The sequence below is a fragment of the Neltuma alba genome, unplaced genomic scaffold (assembly GCF_004799145.2).
Source record: "Neltuma alba isolate B1F8T4 unplaced genomic scaffold, ASM479914v2 tig00004376_pilon, whole genome shotgun sequence".
NCBI lineage: Eukaryota > Viridiplantae > Streptophyta > Magnoliopsida > Fabales > Fabaceae > Neltuma > Neltuma alba.
This window is the reverse complement of record NW_021633680.1, coordinates 3,737-23,027: the sequence shown is the minus strand read 5'-3', so window position 1 is coordinate 23,027 and position 19,291 is coordinate 3,737. Positions and strand designations below refer to the sequence as shown.

The 19,291-nt window shown below is 34.8% G+C and overlaps 3 protein-coding genes across 3 annotated transcripts; 1 reads left to right on the top strand and 2 right to left on the bottom strand.

Moving 5' to 3' along the window:
• Nucleotides 1-1,920: 1,920 nt before the first annotated feature.
• On the bottom strand, nucleotides 1,921-5,836 carry LOC114744501 (ubiquitin-conjugating enzyme E2 2-like). The gene is made up of 6 exons (XM_028932676.1): nucleotides 5,594-5,836; nucleotides 4,911-5,044; nucleotides 4,749-4,774; nucleotides 4,107-4,196; nucleotides 3,935-4,023; nucleotides 1,921-2,298 (listed from the first exon to the last, which is right to left on the bottom strand). Exons 2-6 carry the CDS (start codon nucleotides 5,033-5,035, stop codon nucleotides 2,170-2,172), a joined length of 459 nt encoding a protein of 152 aa, XP_028788509.1. The 5' UTR covers nucleotides 5,036-5,044; nucleotides 5,594-5,836; the 3' UTR covers nucleotides 1,921-2,169.
• A 2,143-nt stretch (nucleotides 5,837-7,979) lies between these two features.
• Nucleotides 7,980-13,255, top strand: LOC114744499 (DNA primase small subunit-like). Its single transcript, XM_028932674.1, has 16 exons — nucleotides 7,980-8,207; nucleotides 8,444-8,494; nucleotides 8,634-8,809; nucleotides 9,209-9,286; nucleotides 9,369-9,480; nucleotides 10,040-10,124; nucleotides 10,207-10,258; nucleotides 10,350-10,411; nucleotides 10,495-10,610; nucleotides 10,709-10,824; nucleotides 10,998-11,066; nucleotides 11,255-11,312; nucleotides 11,498-11,571; nucleotides 12,007-12,055; nucleotides 12,240-12,319; nucleotides 12,650-13,255. Exons 1-16 carry the CDS (start codon nucleotides 8,075-8,077, stop codon nucleotides 12,710-12,712), a joined length of 1,374 nt encoding a protein of 457 aa, XP_028788507.1. The 5' UTR covers nucleotides 7,980-8,074; the 3' UTR covers nucleotides 12,713-13,255.
• A 1,718-nt stretch (nucleotides 13,256-14,973) lies between these two features.
• Nucleotides 14,974-18,507, bottom strand: LOC114744491 (probable WRKY transcription factor 61). The gene is made up of 5 exons (XM_028932664.1): nucleotides 18,324-18,507; nucleotides 17,153-17,209; nucleotides 16,292-16,927; nucleotides 16,044-16,157; nucleotides 14,974-15,891 (listed from the first exon to the last, which is right to left on the bottom strand). Exons 1-5 carry the CDS (start codon nucleotides 18,438-18,440, stop codon nucleotides 15,121-15,123), a joined length of 1,695 nt encoding a protein of 564 aa, XP_028788497.1. The 5' UTR covers nucleotides 18,441-18,507; the 3' UTR covers nucleotides 14,974-15,120.
• Nucleotides 18,508-19,291: the final 784 nt, after the last annotated feature.

Sequence of the window (19,291 nt, the reverse complement as noted above, 5' to 3'; positions counted from 1 at the left end):
TAATATAAAATCTATTTAACTAATTTAATTAGATTAAAAAAATTAGATAAGTTAGTCAATTAAAAAAATATGACATATTTTTTTAAAATACCATAATCATTTTCTTTAATATCCTCCCCTACTCTTCTACTTAATTATGGTTAAGGAAGTATCCATAGTAGTAATTTAGAAAAAATTGATAAATATGAGAAATATGTTTTATATTTAGGACCAAAATCAATTTAACAATTAGGTCTTATATTAAAAATCAAATAAGTATAAAATTTGGGAATTTTTTTCATTGTTGTAGTATGTAAGTAAAAAAGCTTTAATATGTGCTCTTCTCTTAACAGATAATGTGTTCATTTCTTATTTGTTTTGAGTGGTAGAATATATTCTTTCAGTCTTTAATATGGGACCTAATTATTAAGTTGATTTTGGCCATAAGTATAATATATATTTCTCATATTTATCGATTTTTTTTAAATTACCTCTATAGATACTCTCTCAACCATAATTAAAGAGAAGATAGAGAATGGATATTAAAGAAGATGATTATGATGTTTTAAGAAAAACATATCATAGTTCCTATAATTAACTAACTTACCTAAATTTTTTAACCTAATCAAATTAGTTAGGTCTTATATTAAAGATAGGAGGAGTAGATAATAGCCCGGTTTGGTGTTGAATTAGTATCACATTCTCATAATCGTGCCGTACTAGTATATCCCATAGCGACTAATAGTGAATCCTTATTGCATGTTTAATATGTATTGAGCCTTAATTGTTTGTTACGATTCAAGCCGTTCCCTCTTGTCCTGACGCATTGAACTTCGATCTATAAATTCCTTCACAATACACTCATTCCAATCTATAAGCCGAAAATTTTTTACGTAAGCATCTAAATATGCACTCACAAAAAAGGAAAAAAGAAAAATACAATGATTATCTTTAAAATTACAGAGATCTACTCTTCAATCCGATTTTTAATATTGTTAAAAATGTTTCATTGAATATTCTAAAATAATTAATTTTACAAATCAAAACTATATTAAATGATTTTTATAGAGCTCAAATCTAATTTTGCAATCTCCACGATTTATAATATTTTAAATAATTATGATAATACTTAAAAATTGAAAAAAATATATTGAACTAATAAATTTTTTTCCAAGTGATAGGTAATGTTAGTAAATGATTTTTATAGATCATTCATGTTAAAGAGTGCGCTTTGATCCTTAAAATACTGTTTAATAGTGAATAAGATTGAATGGATAGAAATAAAATATCAAATATAAAAAAGAGGTTTATGTTATATAAATTTTGATTTCAGAAAAGGTCCGTGTAAGCTTTAAAATAAATTATTATGCGCATGAATGTCTCTTTATATCTATACATTTGGTTTATTTTAATTTTAATTAAATCTGTGACAAAATTAATTCAAGTATATATTGTGTGAAATTAACAAATTATGAATATAGAGTTCAATACTTATAATTAAGGAAACCATAAAGACCCTATAAAAAAACTACAAAAATTTAATTAAAAATAAAATGAAATTATCAGAAGAAAATGTGGGAAATAATGCTTCTTCGTATGTTAAGATAATTAACTAATAATAGCAAAAATTCAATAAATTTATTTTATATAGTGAAAATAACCCTCGCATCCCGATAATATTAAAACTTAAAAGGGACCTTGTTTTGTTGCGATGCCTTCTTCCCCCTTACAAAATGCTTGCTAACTCTTTTGGCCTGCGACAACACGCTAATACACAGAAAGTGGCACGTCCGAACCATTACCAACAAAACACCCTCTGAAACATCCAGTCTGATTTATCTTCCTGTATGCAACTAACTTGATCCCTTTGGCCACAGCATCTTCTCAAGACCAAGCATCGGCTATAATTGAATAAATCTGTCATTTACCCAATCATTTAGCAAACGACAACTTTTGAATTGAACCATGTTGATAGCAATCCAATGTTTACAAACTTTTCTATTTTACACACAGATTGGCACAAAGCGAAATCTACAATGAAGACAAGGGGATCCTAAAGTTCAGAATGGCAACACATGCATGATTAAAATTGAAGTTTTTGAGTTTGCACAATGATTCTTAAGGGTCAACTACCACTAAATTCATTTGTGCAAAGCTTCAGATATGCTGAATTCGCCTACAAGGATGTGCTTAGTCAGCTGTCCAGCTTTGCTCCACTATTTCCCTCACCCTCCGATTGTAGTCACGCTTGTTCTCACTAAACATCCGAGCAGCTTCTGAGTTTGCAGGGGAATTTGGGTTCGGATCACACAGCAGTGACTGCCAAAAGAAACTATTAATCCCCGGAACAAGAATGATCATAACAAGCTGTCCATTGCTTGCACAGTATAAGCATATTCCTAAACAAACGAGATCACCCCACACACACAAACAAAATTCTAATGACATTCTATTTGATGGGCAAAACTGTCCCTCAAGTGTCCAGTATTTCGATAGCGGCTAGTACTACTATGCTGACGAGAACTCAGACGGCCATCCTTCAAGCAAAAAGGATATTTTAACACCTAAACATTGTGGAAGCTACCGTAGGTCATGCTCACATGTAAAAGGGGAAAAATTAAAATATTAGGACCCCAGTAATTTAATCAGTGCGATGATGCATAACAAATTGCACAGATCATTTTGCTTCAAAAAAGATATTTAATACACATGGTGATTATATAATTCAAAATTATATGATTCAAATAAATAAAGATACACATGCACAAATAAACTAACATACGTGAATAAATAATTTGTTTAATATATTTGTATAATCTGATATCATCTATCATGTTTTTGTTTTGTTCCTTTTGGGTTGGTTTCATGGACTTTTGTCTATTTATACCAGGTCTGTGCTGCCCAAATATGAAAGAAATTGCAAGACCACAACCAGTGCTTCCTAACTAGCCATGGCGTTGCACTACAAAATATCAACAACCATGGACAGAGTGAGGGTGTGTGAAAACATGAACATTTGGAAAGTGCACGACCGAAATGAAACAGAAAATATTTGCAAAGAAATTGTAATTGACCTCAAGCTTTCATCTTTTATTCTAATCGAAGTAGAATAGACTCAGGAATTAGAGGACTTCATAAAAAGGATATACATTGAATTGATATTTCAATTATAAAAAGTTCAGTTTGTTTCCCTATATTAATTTTTCCCTTGGAAAAGCATGAGAAAGCTTCAAGTTGAAACAGGAAGAGAAAAGCAACCATCATATTGGGCCTCAGAAGAATTATACAGCCAGCAACAAGACCAGTGATGTATTCTTGATCATATTTTAACATTAGAAATAAACCTGAGGATCTAAAAAGCAAGGTTCCTAATACAAATCAACGTAAAACAGAGATAACAAATGTTAATTGTCACTTCAGCCGGACTCCTCTAACTGAAAGGCATATATTTTATTTACTCAGGAAGGGGAAAAAATCAAGTACCACACTCCGCACCCATCAAATGTCAAATTGACGGGCATGTAACTAATGGGTCAAGTGTGGCACTGATTTATGGGCAGAGTTTTTTCCCCCTTTTTTGTTGTGTGTGTGTGTTGGGGGGGGGGTCGTGATGGAATATGTATTGTAAAGGGGGACTCAGTAAGGGGTTAAGCAGCCGGTGAGCGTTGTTATGGACAGTCTCTAGCCTCTCAGGTACCAGAGGAGATAACATTGTCGTGTGTTTTTCTTTCTTTCCAACTTATTGTAGTATTTTCACGTTAATTTGAACACTGTTTGGGTTGAGTTCCATCACAAATTTTAAAAGCAATTTGTTTGTCATAGTAACCATCCTTGTTTGCTAAAACCGTGGAAGGAGGAAGCCCATAATTCATAGTTTCTATATGCAGTAGTGCTCTTTTGCAGTGGAAACATAAAATCATGGACATATTATTAAGACTTAATAGCTAGATGTTACCTGGATAGATGTTAGTATAGCAGCTACATCATATATGGGGCTCCACTGATTTTGTAATATATCCAAACAAATACTCCCATCCGCATAAACTGACCAGAGTTGAAACTATGACGTTAGCAACAAAATAGCTAATTTATGAATAAAATCTTACATATTTCCAGCTGCAACTTACTATTAGGATGAAACATCCGAGAGACAAATCGCACCATTGGTGGTTTGTTTGGATAATCCTCCGAAAATTGGAGGGTTAGCTTAAACGTTCCTGAACAACTCAAAAGATGTAGTTATGTAAATATGACTATATGATTAAATCAAGTGAGAAGATATAACACAAAGCAAGTTACACCATGAGTACCCAGACAAAGCATACACAACCTCTCACAGGCACAATTAGGTAGCGTATCAACAATACAATAAACATACAGCTAACAAGAATGAATATATGAATACGATAAATAAAAACAATAATCCATCACCACACAAGAGGTCCATCTACATGACTGTTCAAGCAAAATTCTTAATGTCAGGATAACAATCATCTATAGAGACCCTGAGACTTTGCAGAGAATTAGAGTTACAAGTCTCAGCAATATCATTCAAATGTCTAATTAAATCACCTCAACAATCACAAGAGAACCAGCGTACGTAAAGCAAAAGTGGAGTTCACAGACTTAAATTCCATTGCTCAGAATACGTGCAAATCAATAAAAGGAGGGCAGAGAATTTAATTTTTTTTTTCTTTTTGAAGAAGGGAGAGTCTAGTGACACATGAGACAGCATCATTTTAAGAGATGTATGGGCAGGATCAACTCACCTCCGTCCCATGGAGTATCATCAGGACTGCAATCCAAAGCAGACAAGAAAGCAGAAATTGCTTATCCATCGGTACTTAAACAAGGTGAGAAATAATTTGAAGTGATTATATTATACAAAAAAACAAGACGATGGATCTTCATCCAGTTTCATTCCAACTCACCCAAATATTACAGCATTCCAGAGCATTATATTGTTGTCCTGAGGCGCACCACTGATTCCTGCGGGCGGATCTTGTTGCAGCCTCTTGAAATCTCTCATCAGCCTCTTCCTTGCAGGAGTCGACATTGTCAGCACCTAGCAAAACCAACAGCCGATTAGAGAAAACAGTTGTTAGGACACGAGCCGTGAAATTAATAACGACATAAACATAAAGAAGCAACTCTATTTTCATAGGTGAATATTCATGATAAAAAATTCATTCAAAATAAACAAGAGAGAGAGAGAGAGAGATTTAAAACGCGAAGATAGTTCAATAGGAGCAGCATGATGCTACAAAGACCATACAAGGGTTGAAAAGAAAAACCAGAAACGCTAAAGGGCACATCTAAACGTTCACTCGAATTCCATATTTCTCTAATAAGCGCAGAAATCCCAACTACTCTCCAGCTATAGCTTGATCGCCGGCCAGCACAAAGCCCCAAAAACGTAACAAGTCAGCATTTACACAACAAGAGGGAGAAAAATTAGGGTTTTAAATCCGATCCTGACTCCGAATTGCTCATCACCGTCAAGGACAGCAGCCACAAAACAAGAACCGCTCACGAGAGTACAAATCAGAAAACAAAAGGCGGAAAAAAGGAAACAGATTGAACATAAACGAATGAAAGGACAAAATTATCTCACCAGTCACCAGGTATCAAAAGGGATTGAAGAGATCAGGACTCAGTAAAGCATATCAATGATTCAGCTGTTCCGGGTGGGAACAGGACGATCCTCCAGATCGCGATGCGGGAGATGTATCAAGACAGGGAATTGGGTTGAGTTGATGATGAGGAAAAGGATTCGAGGAAGATGGGCCTCCTCTGGCGTCGTTGTGTTGGGACCTAATCAGCCGTCACTTCTACGCGCTATTTTCGTTCATACACTTCTAATTTAAACCTAACTCGTAACACCAGCCTCTGGACAAAGGATCAATGAAGTTTTGGATATTTGCATAACTTCTGTGCCCCGTATCACCACCGAAGCTTGCGTGGATGATTATTTATTTATTTTATATAATATTTCGAATTTTAATTTTGTCTAACTTTTAATACTACTTTCAATTCTTAATATAAGAATTCGTTTTATTTTTATTTTAATTTTAAATATAAAACTTCAGTTTACTTTGTTTAATGTTTATTATATTTGTTCATTTTTTTAAATAATCTTTATAATAATGGTACTACCGATATATTTGATTAGTAAGGATATTTTAGAAAAGATAGCACTTATTTACTACCTCCGGTCCTTAATATAATATCTCATTTGACTTTTATATTGGTCATAAATATAAAACCTCAATCCATTTTGTCTCTCATATTTACTCAATTTTTTCCAAGATAATCATTTTAATAATTATAGTTTTAACCAACATACTCGATTAGTAAGGATATTTTAGGAAAGGCAACACCTATTTATTACAAATAACTAACTTAACTTCTTTTCTTAATTTTCTTAAATTAGTCAGCTGGCTCTTATAATTAGTACTGGAGGTAGTATTACAAATAACTAACTTAACTAATTTCTTTAATATACTCAAATTAGTCAATTAGTTTTTATATTAAGAATATAGTAATATCTATGTCTATTTTTGGCGAAATATTTAGATTTAACTTAGATACCTTAAACAATACTCTTCCAACGCATAAAGAGAAGAATCAAAATGATCAAGTCTCCATCCGCAAAAGATGAAAGTAAAAACTTACTATGGGGATAGGTTGACTTCAATTCGCTATGTGCATTTGCATGTATTTTCCAAAGGTGTGTCCAGGTTGTTTTTATGTGGTGAAATATGAGCAAATATAAAAATAAATATGCCTATAAACTATAGTCAACGCGTGTTACTTAAACTTTGAATTCGAGCGTTGCATGAATAATATTGTTACTACAGGGTTTTAATTAGTAGCATTATTACAAGTTAATTTCAATTCAGTACGCGTATTTGCATGCATTTTCTAAAGGTACGTTCGTTTAAAAAGCTAAAAAAAAATAGCTTTTCTGTGCAATGAAACACATGCAAAATGTCAAAATAAATATGGATATAAACCATAAACGACACGTGTTAGTTGAGTTCTTAACTACTTAACTAAACTCTAAAGACGCATTTATTTAAAAGCTCCCAAAAAAAAAAAGAAGTAGCTTTTGTGTGCGATGCCTCCAGACTGCAACTGACACAAGTAGTTTGAATTCCTAGTTGTCTATATTCCAAAGGCGCATGCATTCATTTAAAAGCTCCCAACAGAAAAAAAAGAAGAAGAAGCTTTTTTACATGTACTAAAGCACAAACAAACGTTAAGACGGATGCACATGTTACTTAAATTTCTAATTGATCTTACATGTAATCTGTTTGCAGCATCGCCAAATTGGTCAAATTTGTTAGTTCATTCCAATAATCAAGGATTGGAATTCAGCTTTTTGGAGGATTAGCTTGTAAGAATAGAAAATTATGAGAAGCAGCTCGTAAGTTTTTTTTAATTGTAAGCACTTGCCTAAATATTGAGGAAAATCACCAGTACCTGCAAATTATTTTTTTTCCAACTATTCATTTCTAGTCCTTTCTTGTATCCACTCATTTCCTAACAATATATTTTTTTGCCCAGATATAGGTATCCTTCTATTGGAAGTACTGTCTAACACAAAATGTGAGTACCTTTCTTAGTGAGAATTTGAACCTTGATTTTTCATATTGTGAGAAATTAACCTTTTCTGCTTCATCCAACTCCTGTTGGTGCGTATCAATATAATTGTCTTCAATAAAAAGATTTTTTCCTTCTACCTTTTTTTTTTTAAAAAAAAAGGGCAAGGAATTCAATCCAGATTCCCAGTGTGGCAAAGCGGACCTGGTTTGTCCAAAAAGAATTGGGGTAATAAGAGTGAGGCCCACTATCAAATCAGTAAAGAGCCCAATAATAGTTAGGCCCATAATACCCCCGCAATTTCCCGCCAAATCTCCAGCGTCTCGCGCCAGATCTCTTCTTGTTCCCGTCACCGGTCATACAATCTGCCCCCTTCGCCAACAACGCCACCTTCGTTTCACTTTCAGAACTCTGATCTTAAATTTTCTATCAAATTATTCACTTTTCCCCTTACAATTCTGTTTACGTAGTGTGCATAAAAACCACAGAAATGACGAAACAAGAGCTTCAGAACGAAAATGATGACATGCTTATCGATGGACAAGAACCTGAAGCGCCTGGGCAAAAGCAGGGAAGTCATGATCCTGGCGAGTTCAATCCGGATCACCTTAAATTATTTTACGGTAAATTTTGGTTCTTATCTGCTTGCAATTGCTAATTTACCTTTTAGTTGAGCTCACTGTAATTTCAGCTCAATTGCTCAACTATAGTGGACTTTTCTAAGTGATAATCTGATCAAAATTTGCCTTTTTCCGTCAAGTCACTAGAGACTGTATTAGTTTGTCTTACTTTTTATGCTATATCGACATTTCACGTACTTCTGCTTGTGATTCATATTTTCCCCTTCTTGTTTTCTCAGGAAAGCTATTTCCTTGTGCTGATTTTTTTAGATGGATGTCTTACGGAAATGGTAAGCATTGAATATATGTTATCTCGCCTATTCCTCTTTCGATGCATATAATCAGGGTAGGGTTGCTAATCAGTGGGTGCAATGCACATTTGCCTTCTTTTTCCCCTATCCCCCTCTTTCCCTCTCAATGTATTTGTAGATGGGAAGCATCCCGGTTGTGATCCCTCTTACATCAGCCGGAGGGAATTTTCATTTACACTTGACAACGACATATTTCTACGATTCCAATCTTTCCACAGCGCCGTAGAGCTTGAAAATTCCATCAGAGAGAAATGCCCATTTAAGATTGATATCGGACCTGTGTATAGCGTGGAGGTAAGATTACCGTATTTTTCCTCAATTCTGCATTCTGGAATCATGTCGAACCTTCATTGTTCCGTCGTGTGTTAGAATTTGGTCTCGTTATCAATGCAGTATCTAGTAGTGTCTAAAAAGAATTAAAATTTGAAATATTTTCAAGCCTCAAATAAGCCACAAATTGCTTTAATTTTTTTTTTATTAAATTCAATTTTAATTCTTCTTGACAACGTTGTTGCCTCTATTGAGTTCAGTATACACTGCACAATCTTTCGATGGATTTTGAGCTATCATTTCTCTGGGCACATGCAAATGTTTTTTAAAATCTATTCCTAGTATATTTCATTTGAAATGCTATTACTGAGATCTTCTATCCAGTTTTTCTTTTCCTAATCTATAGCTTCTTATGTGTTGTAGCCTACAAAAAGGCATGCCTATGCTCAAAGTGGTGATAATGTTTTCGCTCCGGTTGAGAGAGAGCTAATTTTTGATATTGTAAGCTTTTCAACTTCAATTCGCCAAATAAAAACTGCTACCGGAAAATTATTGACATGTAGTAGTTAAATATATGCTGTAGGATATGACAGATTACGATGATGTTAGATACTGCTGCACTGGTGCTGATGTTTGCTTGGATTGCTGGCCATTGATGACTATAGCTATTAAAGTGATTGATACTGCCTTAAGAGGTGATATTTGTATCTTATATAATGTGGCAAAACTGTGATTCACAATTTTTTTTATTAAAGAATAGTAGACTTAGTTTTGCTCTCTCCAGTAGTGAATCTTTCATGCCGGTGATTTTAAGTTTCATTTAATAGTGTGCATGCTGCAAGCTGCATTTCTCATAAGAAAATGAGCATAGCCCCCAAATGGAAATGCTCCTAAATGACTGAAGATAGCTTCATAATAATAAGGTGGGGAAATTGATTTGCCAGATGACGTCATTCTACAGAAAAGAAGGTGTATCATGCCAGACCAGAAAGAGAAAGAATCCCTCTCTGAATTTGTATTACACTGGTCTGAATAGATTCCAAAATGAGATCTGCCTAAATTTTTAAATTTGTGGGAAATCGATGGCCTAAGCAATGCCTGATATAAGAAATGTATGATAATATTATTACTTGCATAACTGCATGGGTATTCACTTTCTGATATTTAGAATTCCCGGGCATTGATGTTGTCATGTTTTTTTTTTAATGAAATTGATTGTATGTTTTTAAATTATGTGGAATCCTACTATTTCAGATGATTTTGGCTTTAAACACATTCTGTGGGTTTATAGTGGCCGCCGAGGTGTTCATTGTTGGGTCTGTGATGGGAAGGCAAGAAGGTGCGACATTACAATTAAGAATTGCACTGTTTCCTTCCATTACATAGTGTAAATATTCTAATGTTACCTTTTACTTTTGCAGGCTGACTAATGAGCAGAGAGCAGCTATTGCTGACTATTTTCGTGTCTATAAGGTGGTATTCTGTAGATATACAATGTTGGTTTTTTTTTTTTTTTTTGGAATGCTTATTTTAACGAGTACTTTCTATCTTTTATTCTGTCCAGGGAAATGAGAATAGTCATAAGAAGGTTTCATTAACAGGCCTTGCACTTCATCCTTTCCTGGTGTAAGTTTTAATATGGATGATTGAGCTTCTGGAGTACATATTTCATATTCCTATTTGACCTATGGTGAATTTCGTTTTTGCAGGAGAGCATACACTGAAGTCCTTAAAGATTTTTTTGAGAAAGGACTACTAATAAGTCAAGATTTACTTTCTACCGAAGAGAGATATGAGATGATCCTAGAGTTGATTCCAGACGCAGGTGCATATTTTCACTGTTCCAGCCATGCCTTCGGCTGAATCTTGTTATGGCATTTCGAGCTCTGATCTATGTAATTAATTCGTGAGTGCTGTCTGCAGCTATTGCTTCTGAACTTAGGGGTCGATGGCAAGATAACAGGCGGTCTTCAAGTGCAAAAGAAGACATTAATGTTGTCCGATGGGAACAGCTCAAACACTTGCTGTCAAAGAATAAGGTTAGTAGTCAAATGCTTGTAGCAAAATATCGATTTTCAAGGTGAAAATGGCGTCTCCTTTATGCATTATGGTGTAGTTAGTAGATAATAGTTAGTGGACTCTCATTGCTGAAATCTATTTTAATAGTCACATGTTTCTGTCTTTTGCTGCTGAGATCTATTCCCTTCTGCAGGCACTAGGACTGCGAAGGTGTGTTGAAGAGATTGTGTTCTCCTTTACTTACCCAAGGCTAGATATGGAGGTTTGTCTATATCCGATTCCTTTTTCCTGTATTCACTGGCCTATTTGAACTGTTTCTGATTGTACCTTTACACATTCGTATCTTGTCCCTGCAGTCTCTATTGATAGAAAGTCAACTATTCATTTGACAAATTAAAGGTTTCAAGTCTAAATTTTTGAAGTGTCTGATTTGGCCAATATATGTTTTAGGTTTCGAAGCACATGAACCACTTGCTTAAAGCTCCATTCTGTGTACACCCAAAAACAGGTCAGTAACTAACCTTCATACAATTTTCTTTTTCTTTTTGTTTTATCGTTTCTGTGGTTGATGTTTTGACTATCAACTACATTCTATTACGTACCAGTTTGTCTGTTAACTGATGCTGTTAGTATGGTTTATTAGTTACTCGTTAATTTATATTGTAAAGATAGCCTTTTTTTCCATTGTTTCAGGCCGCATATGTGTACCTATCGATCCAAATCACTGTGAGCAGTTTAATCCTACCACAGTACCTACTCTTTCACAGGTAAACTTATTATTCTAGATCAGGAGAATGATGATTTTCTGGTCTATCTTCTGACTAATCTTGGGGATAGAGATGAAAGCTTCCCACTTGGTTCTCTATAATTTGCTTAGTTGGAAGAAGATTGATCGTTGCACTTCGGGCAATACTGCAGCCAGTGAGGTTGTAACTGATTTGTCTATTGGCAATTTGGCACGAGAAAACTATTTCCAATAAAAGAAAGTTTTTACTGGCCACTCGGATTGGTTGCCAGCACTAGCTTAAAACTATTGCAATGCCATCTCTAACACATTGTCCCCAATATCATCATCATCTTTTGATAACTAAAATGGATCTTAAAAGGGTGTTGTACTCATGTTATCTTACAACAGAAGGGATACAGCAATTTGATATATAATAAATATTTCTCATGTGAATTGCGGTGTTGTGTGATTGCAGCTTTTAGAAGAACTTAACGAAAGAGGTCCAAGAGATGATTTAGATGATGGTATGTTTACTTGATAATTGGAAAGTCCATTTTTGTGTAAAATATTACATGGCCTAACAATGTTGACTATCTTAGCAATGCTGGAAAAATGGCTCATGTCAAAATCATATTTTCCTTTCGATATTAAGTGCAACTTTAGAGTCTGTTACAAGTACTTTTGTTTATTGGTCTCGCTGGATTTCAGAATGGACTGGAACTTCACTTGAGGGTGCCGTCAGCCTTTTCAGAACGTCATTCTTACAGCCTCTACTAAAAGCTTGCAAGGTAAGGAGCATTTTTCAACATGTCCTTGTAAGTCAAGTTCGAAAAAGTTCTATGCAATACTTGAATGTGCTGGGATCCTCTGCTGCTCATCTTGTGCAGCATAGCTAATCCCTATTCATCTTTGAATTCCCCAACACCCCAAAAAGGGGGGGAAAAAAAAACTTTCGCAATATAAGACTTAGTAGATTATGATATCTTTTTGAATGCTTTGATCAAAATTGCTAGACGCCTTGGTCATACATAGCTATTGATGCTGCTTGTTGTGATTTTAGTAAACATATATTTCGGAATATATGCATAGAACAACTATGCTAATGCTGAATGTTACAGGAGGAGATAGAAAGTTCTTACGGTGCAAAATTGCAGCAGTCGAAAAACTCCTTTAGCTGGTAATGACCCTTTGTCAAGTAGCTTTGGGAGGTGCAACTGATGGGACAGGACAGCTGTTTGTTGCGGCACTAAGTTAACACAATAGGGATGGAATATGTGACGACATTGAATCATAAGAAACTATTCAACCTTATCTGCATATTTATTCACCGATTGTAGTGGCAATATATTCCCACAACACCTCTTCTAGCGATGAAAGGTGCCTTGTCTGTATCATCTTTAGAAAAACTTCTGAAGGGAATAGTTGTATATTTCTGCCAATGCCTAGGAATGCTTAGGAGTAAGGGAGTAGTAATTACAATGTTTACTAGGAATCCAGAAATTTACCTCCACCTTGAATAGGTTTTCTGGTTTTTGGATAGTTGAACATTTGATCATTTGATCATTCTCAGATTGCGATAAGGAAAAAGGTTTGAGGAAACGACAGTATTAAACAATTCACTAGTTCTACTATTAATTTATGACAGTATTATGTTATTTGACTTTTGAATAGGCAGTGTATTATTGTTTTTATCATACATATAGAATATTGTCGATTGGTGATACTAATATATATTGATTGATGGGTAGTTTTTTTTTAATTACATGATTAGGGAGTAATGATTATTTATTAATCACCAAATGTACTGATAAGCAAGGAGCAGGGAGATGTCATTTGATGTGGGCATGGAAGACGTTGCTAGATAATCCCCGAGGCCAAAAGAAAAGCAGAATTCAAATTCCTTGATTGATCACTGTGTTCTCTAAGGAGGTGATAAATGCCAACACGGATATATATGATCCATGACGCAAACTCGACACTACGGCAATATATAAATACGGTTTAAATCTAAAACATCTAAAACAAGTGCTTGTCTCATGATCTCATCACAAGTCAATATAAGGGCCAGTCTGTTTAATGCCCCGTTTGGTTAGCAGCAGAAAATCTTCTTTCATTGTATGACAATCTAGACAAGAAATATTTATGTAACCTAATGACAAATAATGACATGACAGAATGCAATTCTGTTTTTCTTCCTTTTGTGGATGACGATACCAATAAGCAAGCCCAAGTCTGTTTGCTGGTCATTCTTGGAAAAAAGCTAAGGTAGAGAATGATAAAGACCCAAGAACCATTTCTGAATGACAATTGATGGGACACATTTTACCTTGATGAAGGGCAATGTTCCTTTCATGCCAAATGGCATTTATAAGAGTAATAATACGAGGCATGATATGTCCCGGTTGTCATAAATTAGTTTTTTTTTTAAACAAATATGTATTAATTTCTTTAAACTATCATTTTGAATTATCTGTATTAGAATTACTTTTTGATGAAAACTTTTTACAATTAATAAAAATATTTTAAGAAAAATTTATAAATTTAAAAGGCAAAATAAATTATGGTCCTATATTGGAAACCAAATCCAATCTTGAATTAGTTTTTATATTAGGGATGGGAGGTAGTACAAGTTATATATATATATATATATATATATAAATTTCCGACCATGTAAAACTAAGCAATTGCCGTCCCGAAATAAAGAATCATGTCCATTTAGAAAGGAGATCGAGTTGCTAATGTTTTTCATCAGCAATTTGAAAAGAGTACGAGTTACCGACGAGTGGCATATTGCATTATGCTAGTTTCCAATTAAAAAGGGTATCCAGTATTAGGTCAGCGATACTACGCAAAAAGTCATACGAGCAGCAGAAATCAACTTGCATGGGACACAAATAAAAAAAGGTAGTTGAGAGGGGAAGTTGACAATACTCAAAAGCATAGAACGATATAGAGAGAACCGTGCTTATAGTTGGTGGGACTTGGAATATACATTTGTCAAATTATTGTTAATTGACTTCATTTATAAATGCTTTCTAACTTAAAAAGTGATTATGTAAAACCGCTTAAAAAGTCATATGTACAAGTCGGGACCGCTTAGCCGGGGGCCAAAAAAAAACAAAACAAAACAAAAACAAATTCCTTGATTGATCGCTTTGTTCTCTACGAAGATGAATATTAACATAGATATGATATATGATACTCCTTCGGTCCTTAATATAGGACCTAATTGTTGAGTTAATTTTGGTCCTAAATATAAGACCTACTTTTTATATTTATCAATTTTTCCTAAATTACTCCTATGGATTTCCTTCAATCATAATCAAGTAGAAGAGGAAGAGAAGATATTAAGAAAGATGATTATGTTGTTTTAAGAAAAACATGTCATTAACTAAATTACTTAACTTTCTCAATCTAATCAAATTAGTTAAATATGTCTTGTATTAAGGACTGAAGGATACATGACATGGCATCAATATACTATGACACTAAATAATATACAAAGATTAAAAATAATTGAAAAATGGTCTAAACAATTAATTGCTTGCATTGATCACAATATAGCACTACTGAATCGAAATTGCGATACTTATAATGCTGGAAACAGCCCTCCCCATTTCATTTTCTGATGAGTCAAGTTTTCTCCGGCACCGCCACGATTGCCTTGGCTGCTTCCACTGCCACTTCCTGTGCCAATAATTGAGCTAAGTGCCACCGCCAAAGCCGACTGAAACTTTGGGTCCGCCGCGATGGCCTTGGTCGCGGCGGCGATACCATCCGGTAGAGCAGTAGGTTGGGGAGGAGGATGAGTTGGGTTATTGCTAACACTGTTCTTTTGTACGTAAGGCAGCCTATAGACATTATCCATTGTCGACCTTCCAAGGTTCACGGAACTGAAAATGTTCCTGTTATTACTGTTATAGCTGAGAAAGCTATTATTGTTTGGGGTACTAAAGTTGAGACTTGTGGAAGAAGGATATGGTAATGATGATGATGATCTTGGAGCTAGGTTGTAGCTTGATGATGATGAGGTCATGAATCTGGAGGCAGCTGAGTTTGTGGTGAGGTCGAGAGTGATTGTTGGGTGAGAAGGCGCAAATGATGAGAGTGAAGGATTAGAGAGATATAATGGTTTTGATCTGCTGGTGGAACCATCTGGTAAGGAGAAATTCAGGCCATAGAGATCAGCTGAAGTGGCGGTTGTGGCGGCGGCGGAAGAAGACGATGAACCAGACAAAAGCATGGAAGCTGCCGCAGAAGTAGTGGAAGCCATGGCGGTGGCTGAGAGAGGAAGAGGGTGGTTATGGATTCCCTCATAAGTTGTAGCTAAAACCGACATATCCTCAGCACATCTTTGTACCTGAAATTACATGTTCATCAAGTTTCTGTTAATAACACACGTGTACAGTAACACACAATCAAAATGAATTATAAGAGATATTGAAATAACCAAGTGTTCATGTGTTATACGTACACACACACACACATGTATATGTATATATATAGACGCACCTGTTTTTTTACTGGGCACGATGGGGCAACTGTACAACGATAGTATGCCCTAGGACAAGGATTTCCCTTGGAGATTTTTTGTCCGTATTTTCTCCACTGACATCCATCGTTCATCTGTTTCCAGAAACTCAAATTCATCAAACTCGAAAGAAATTAAAATGAAGTATAAGGTCGTATTTTGAAACTTGTATGGAAGAATCTAATTAATAATGTAAAGTTGGAGGACGGAGAGAGAGAGGGATGCTTACAGTTGGAGTGTCGCATCTTGCTCTGACACAAACCCTAGCTTTCTTTGCAGGATTGTGCTGGGAAACTTCGTCTTCTGCTGAACAAGCAGTATCTCTGGTTGTTTTGAGTGCTTTGCTTGGTTGCCAACTCTCTTCTTCTTCCTTATTGGGTGTCTCTTCAGAACTATTGGTAGGGCTTGGATTAATAGTATTTGGCGAATTATTATTATTATTAGCTTCATGAGTACTTAAGCTTCCTGACTTTGATGTCTCAAATTTGCAGTCCAATCCAAGAGCCAAGTCCTCTTCTTCTTCATCCTTCAATAATAATGCTTTCGAAGCTTTGCTTTTCTGATCATGCGGCTTTCTAATTGGATTATTATTACTGGGAATATCTCTTCCAAGGCTCAGAGAAACTAGCTCATCAGATTCTTCCTCAGTTATAATAATGTCTCGACCACTGTGATCCGATGATGGTGAGCCTTTGTGATGATCAGAAGTAATGGATTGTTTGGTTCTTCCTTTTTGAACCATATCTTTGAATTGCATTTCAAGTGTTCTGTAATCCTTCAGAACTCGATCCAAACTTCGCTTCAGCCTTTGATTTTCTTCTCTCACTACACCCATTTCCGTTTTTGCACATTCTAGCTCTTCCACCTATCACCATATTATGCAATAATATAACTTCAGAAAGAGAACACGATATTTCATGCCCCAAAAAAGAAAAAGAACACAATATTTAAGAATAATAATATTACCACAGAAAAAATTGTATATGAACCTCTTCCCCCCCCCCAAGGACACACGTATATCGTTTTCTTTAGTTTTAACATATGTATAATCACTTTTACATGAACAACATTCGAATTTTTCAAAACTCACCTCTTCCTTTTTAGTTGAAGATACAATTGGTCCAGAAGAAGTATCAGCCGGTGGCACCTGAAATTAATTGAAGAGCATGAATTAACTTGAGCATCAAATCGTCACCAAAATGGATGCATTTATTTTTAGTCAATTATATATATTCATTTTCTCGATATATTATCTATTTATACATGCATACATATGGAAATGTATCACTCTTCTCTGGTATAAAACTAGAAACAAGCTAAGTATATAATTAATGAGATCTTTTTCGGTGTCTTCGTTCATAATTTCAGACATCTTATAATATATTTCCTGTTTTCCCCAGCACATCCCGCACATGCATGGTCAACTCTATATTTATGCTAACGGATAATATACACACAGTTTTTGTATCTTATTTTTCAATCAAAAGATGATAAGATGTGTCTGAAATAATAATAACAGATATATAATGTGATAGATTAATTATACAACTCAAAACCCATACAACTATAGATCATGTTTTACTTATTAGTGAAAAATAATATGTTTGTAATAACCATATATTCTTCCGGTCTTAAATATAAAATTCTTATATACACTAGTATAAGAGTCTTATATTTAGAACCGGAGGAATATATATTTGTGTGCTCGTGCCCATATATTCTGAATAGACTGCATATTAGTATTTGTTAGTGTCGGCACCTTCGAATTCCTCTATACAGTGTATCTCAGAGATTATAAAGAGATTATAAACTGTTTTAATATTTGATTTGGCTTGAAAATCAAACAAAGAACTGAAAAGTAATGGCTATGAATTATATTAACCTCTTTGTTATCTTCAGTGAACGAGACAAACCAGACAAGAACACAAGATCGATCACAAAAAAGTCATCATATATATATATATCTCAATATATAGTGCTTCTTAAATTTGTGCTGAAGACAACAATTAAATCGGAAAGAAGCTTCAAATCAGAAAGAAGCTTTATGATTTAAATCAGAAAGCTTGACCGAAGTAATCATACTAATCAAGCTTTGACACCAAAATCAAATCCAAAAACATCACAATGATTATTTTTAACTCAAAACATGAACGGAAAGACGATTTCGGCCAGTCTCATAAAACTGATTATGGCGGTTGAAAGATCCTCTCTGTGTGTGTGTGTGTGTGAGTGTATGTGTATATAGCAGAAAATATCTTCACCTCAATATCAATCTCTTCTTTCCGATGATGATCTTCATCGCCACCGCCACCAGATTCACTCCTCTTCTGTCCGTTGACTCTGCTTTCATGATCAGATCTTCCTAAAGGAAACTCCATAGATGCGAGAATATAGAGCTCTTTTTCTTTCTTCTCCCTGTTTTCTCTTTTACTTTCCTTCTAGGCCTCTTCAGCCGAAAGCTTAATATATAGAGGGCGGAACTTGCATGAGATATTTGACTCTTGGAAAGGGGAAATATAGCTGGGCAGAATTGGAAAGTCAAAATAAAGACAGATAAAGAAATGTCAGCCACAACTCAGAGAGCCATATCCAACTGCACAGCGAGGAAAAAGTAAACAAATATTTTTATCGTCAAGAAGAGCATAAAAAATATTACTAGTAGAAGAATTCAACTTCAACGGTCGAGACAAGATCAAGAGAGAGAGAAGTTTCGTACGATACCAAAAGCCAAAAGCATCGCCAAGTCAAACCAATTTGCCAACTCCGGTGACCGGAACCGCGCCTTTAGTGTATTTCTTCGTCCATTCTTGATGAAGTCAAGTAACATTTAACCTAGTGGGTTGCCCTATTAATTACTCTCTGTCCTCTTTTGTTACAACTTGCATGAAATATCGAACCACTACGTCTAGGCAATAAATAAGTTTGACGTACTTGATGAAAAGGTGCTTTCTCTCTCTACGTATAACGTGTGGGTCTATCTATTTATTTCAGAAAAAAAATACAAAGAATTCTCCATTGGTCCATATAAACTAATTCTCTAGTTTAAATCTCTATGTTGTAAATTTGACTATTCATAAATATGATAGGTGTATAAAGTTCTTTCATTCAACGAAGGATGATTTAAAAAAAAAAAATTAGATGATAACGTCTATTTCATTGCTCGAATTTAATGTACCCCGTGAGAAGAAAAAAATCTCTGCTTTCTCAAAAATTTGGCATAACTAAATGA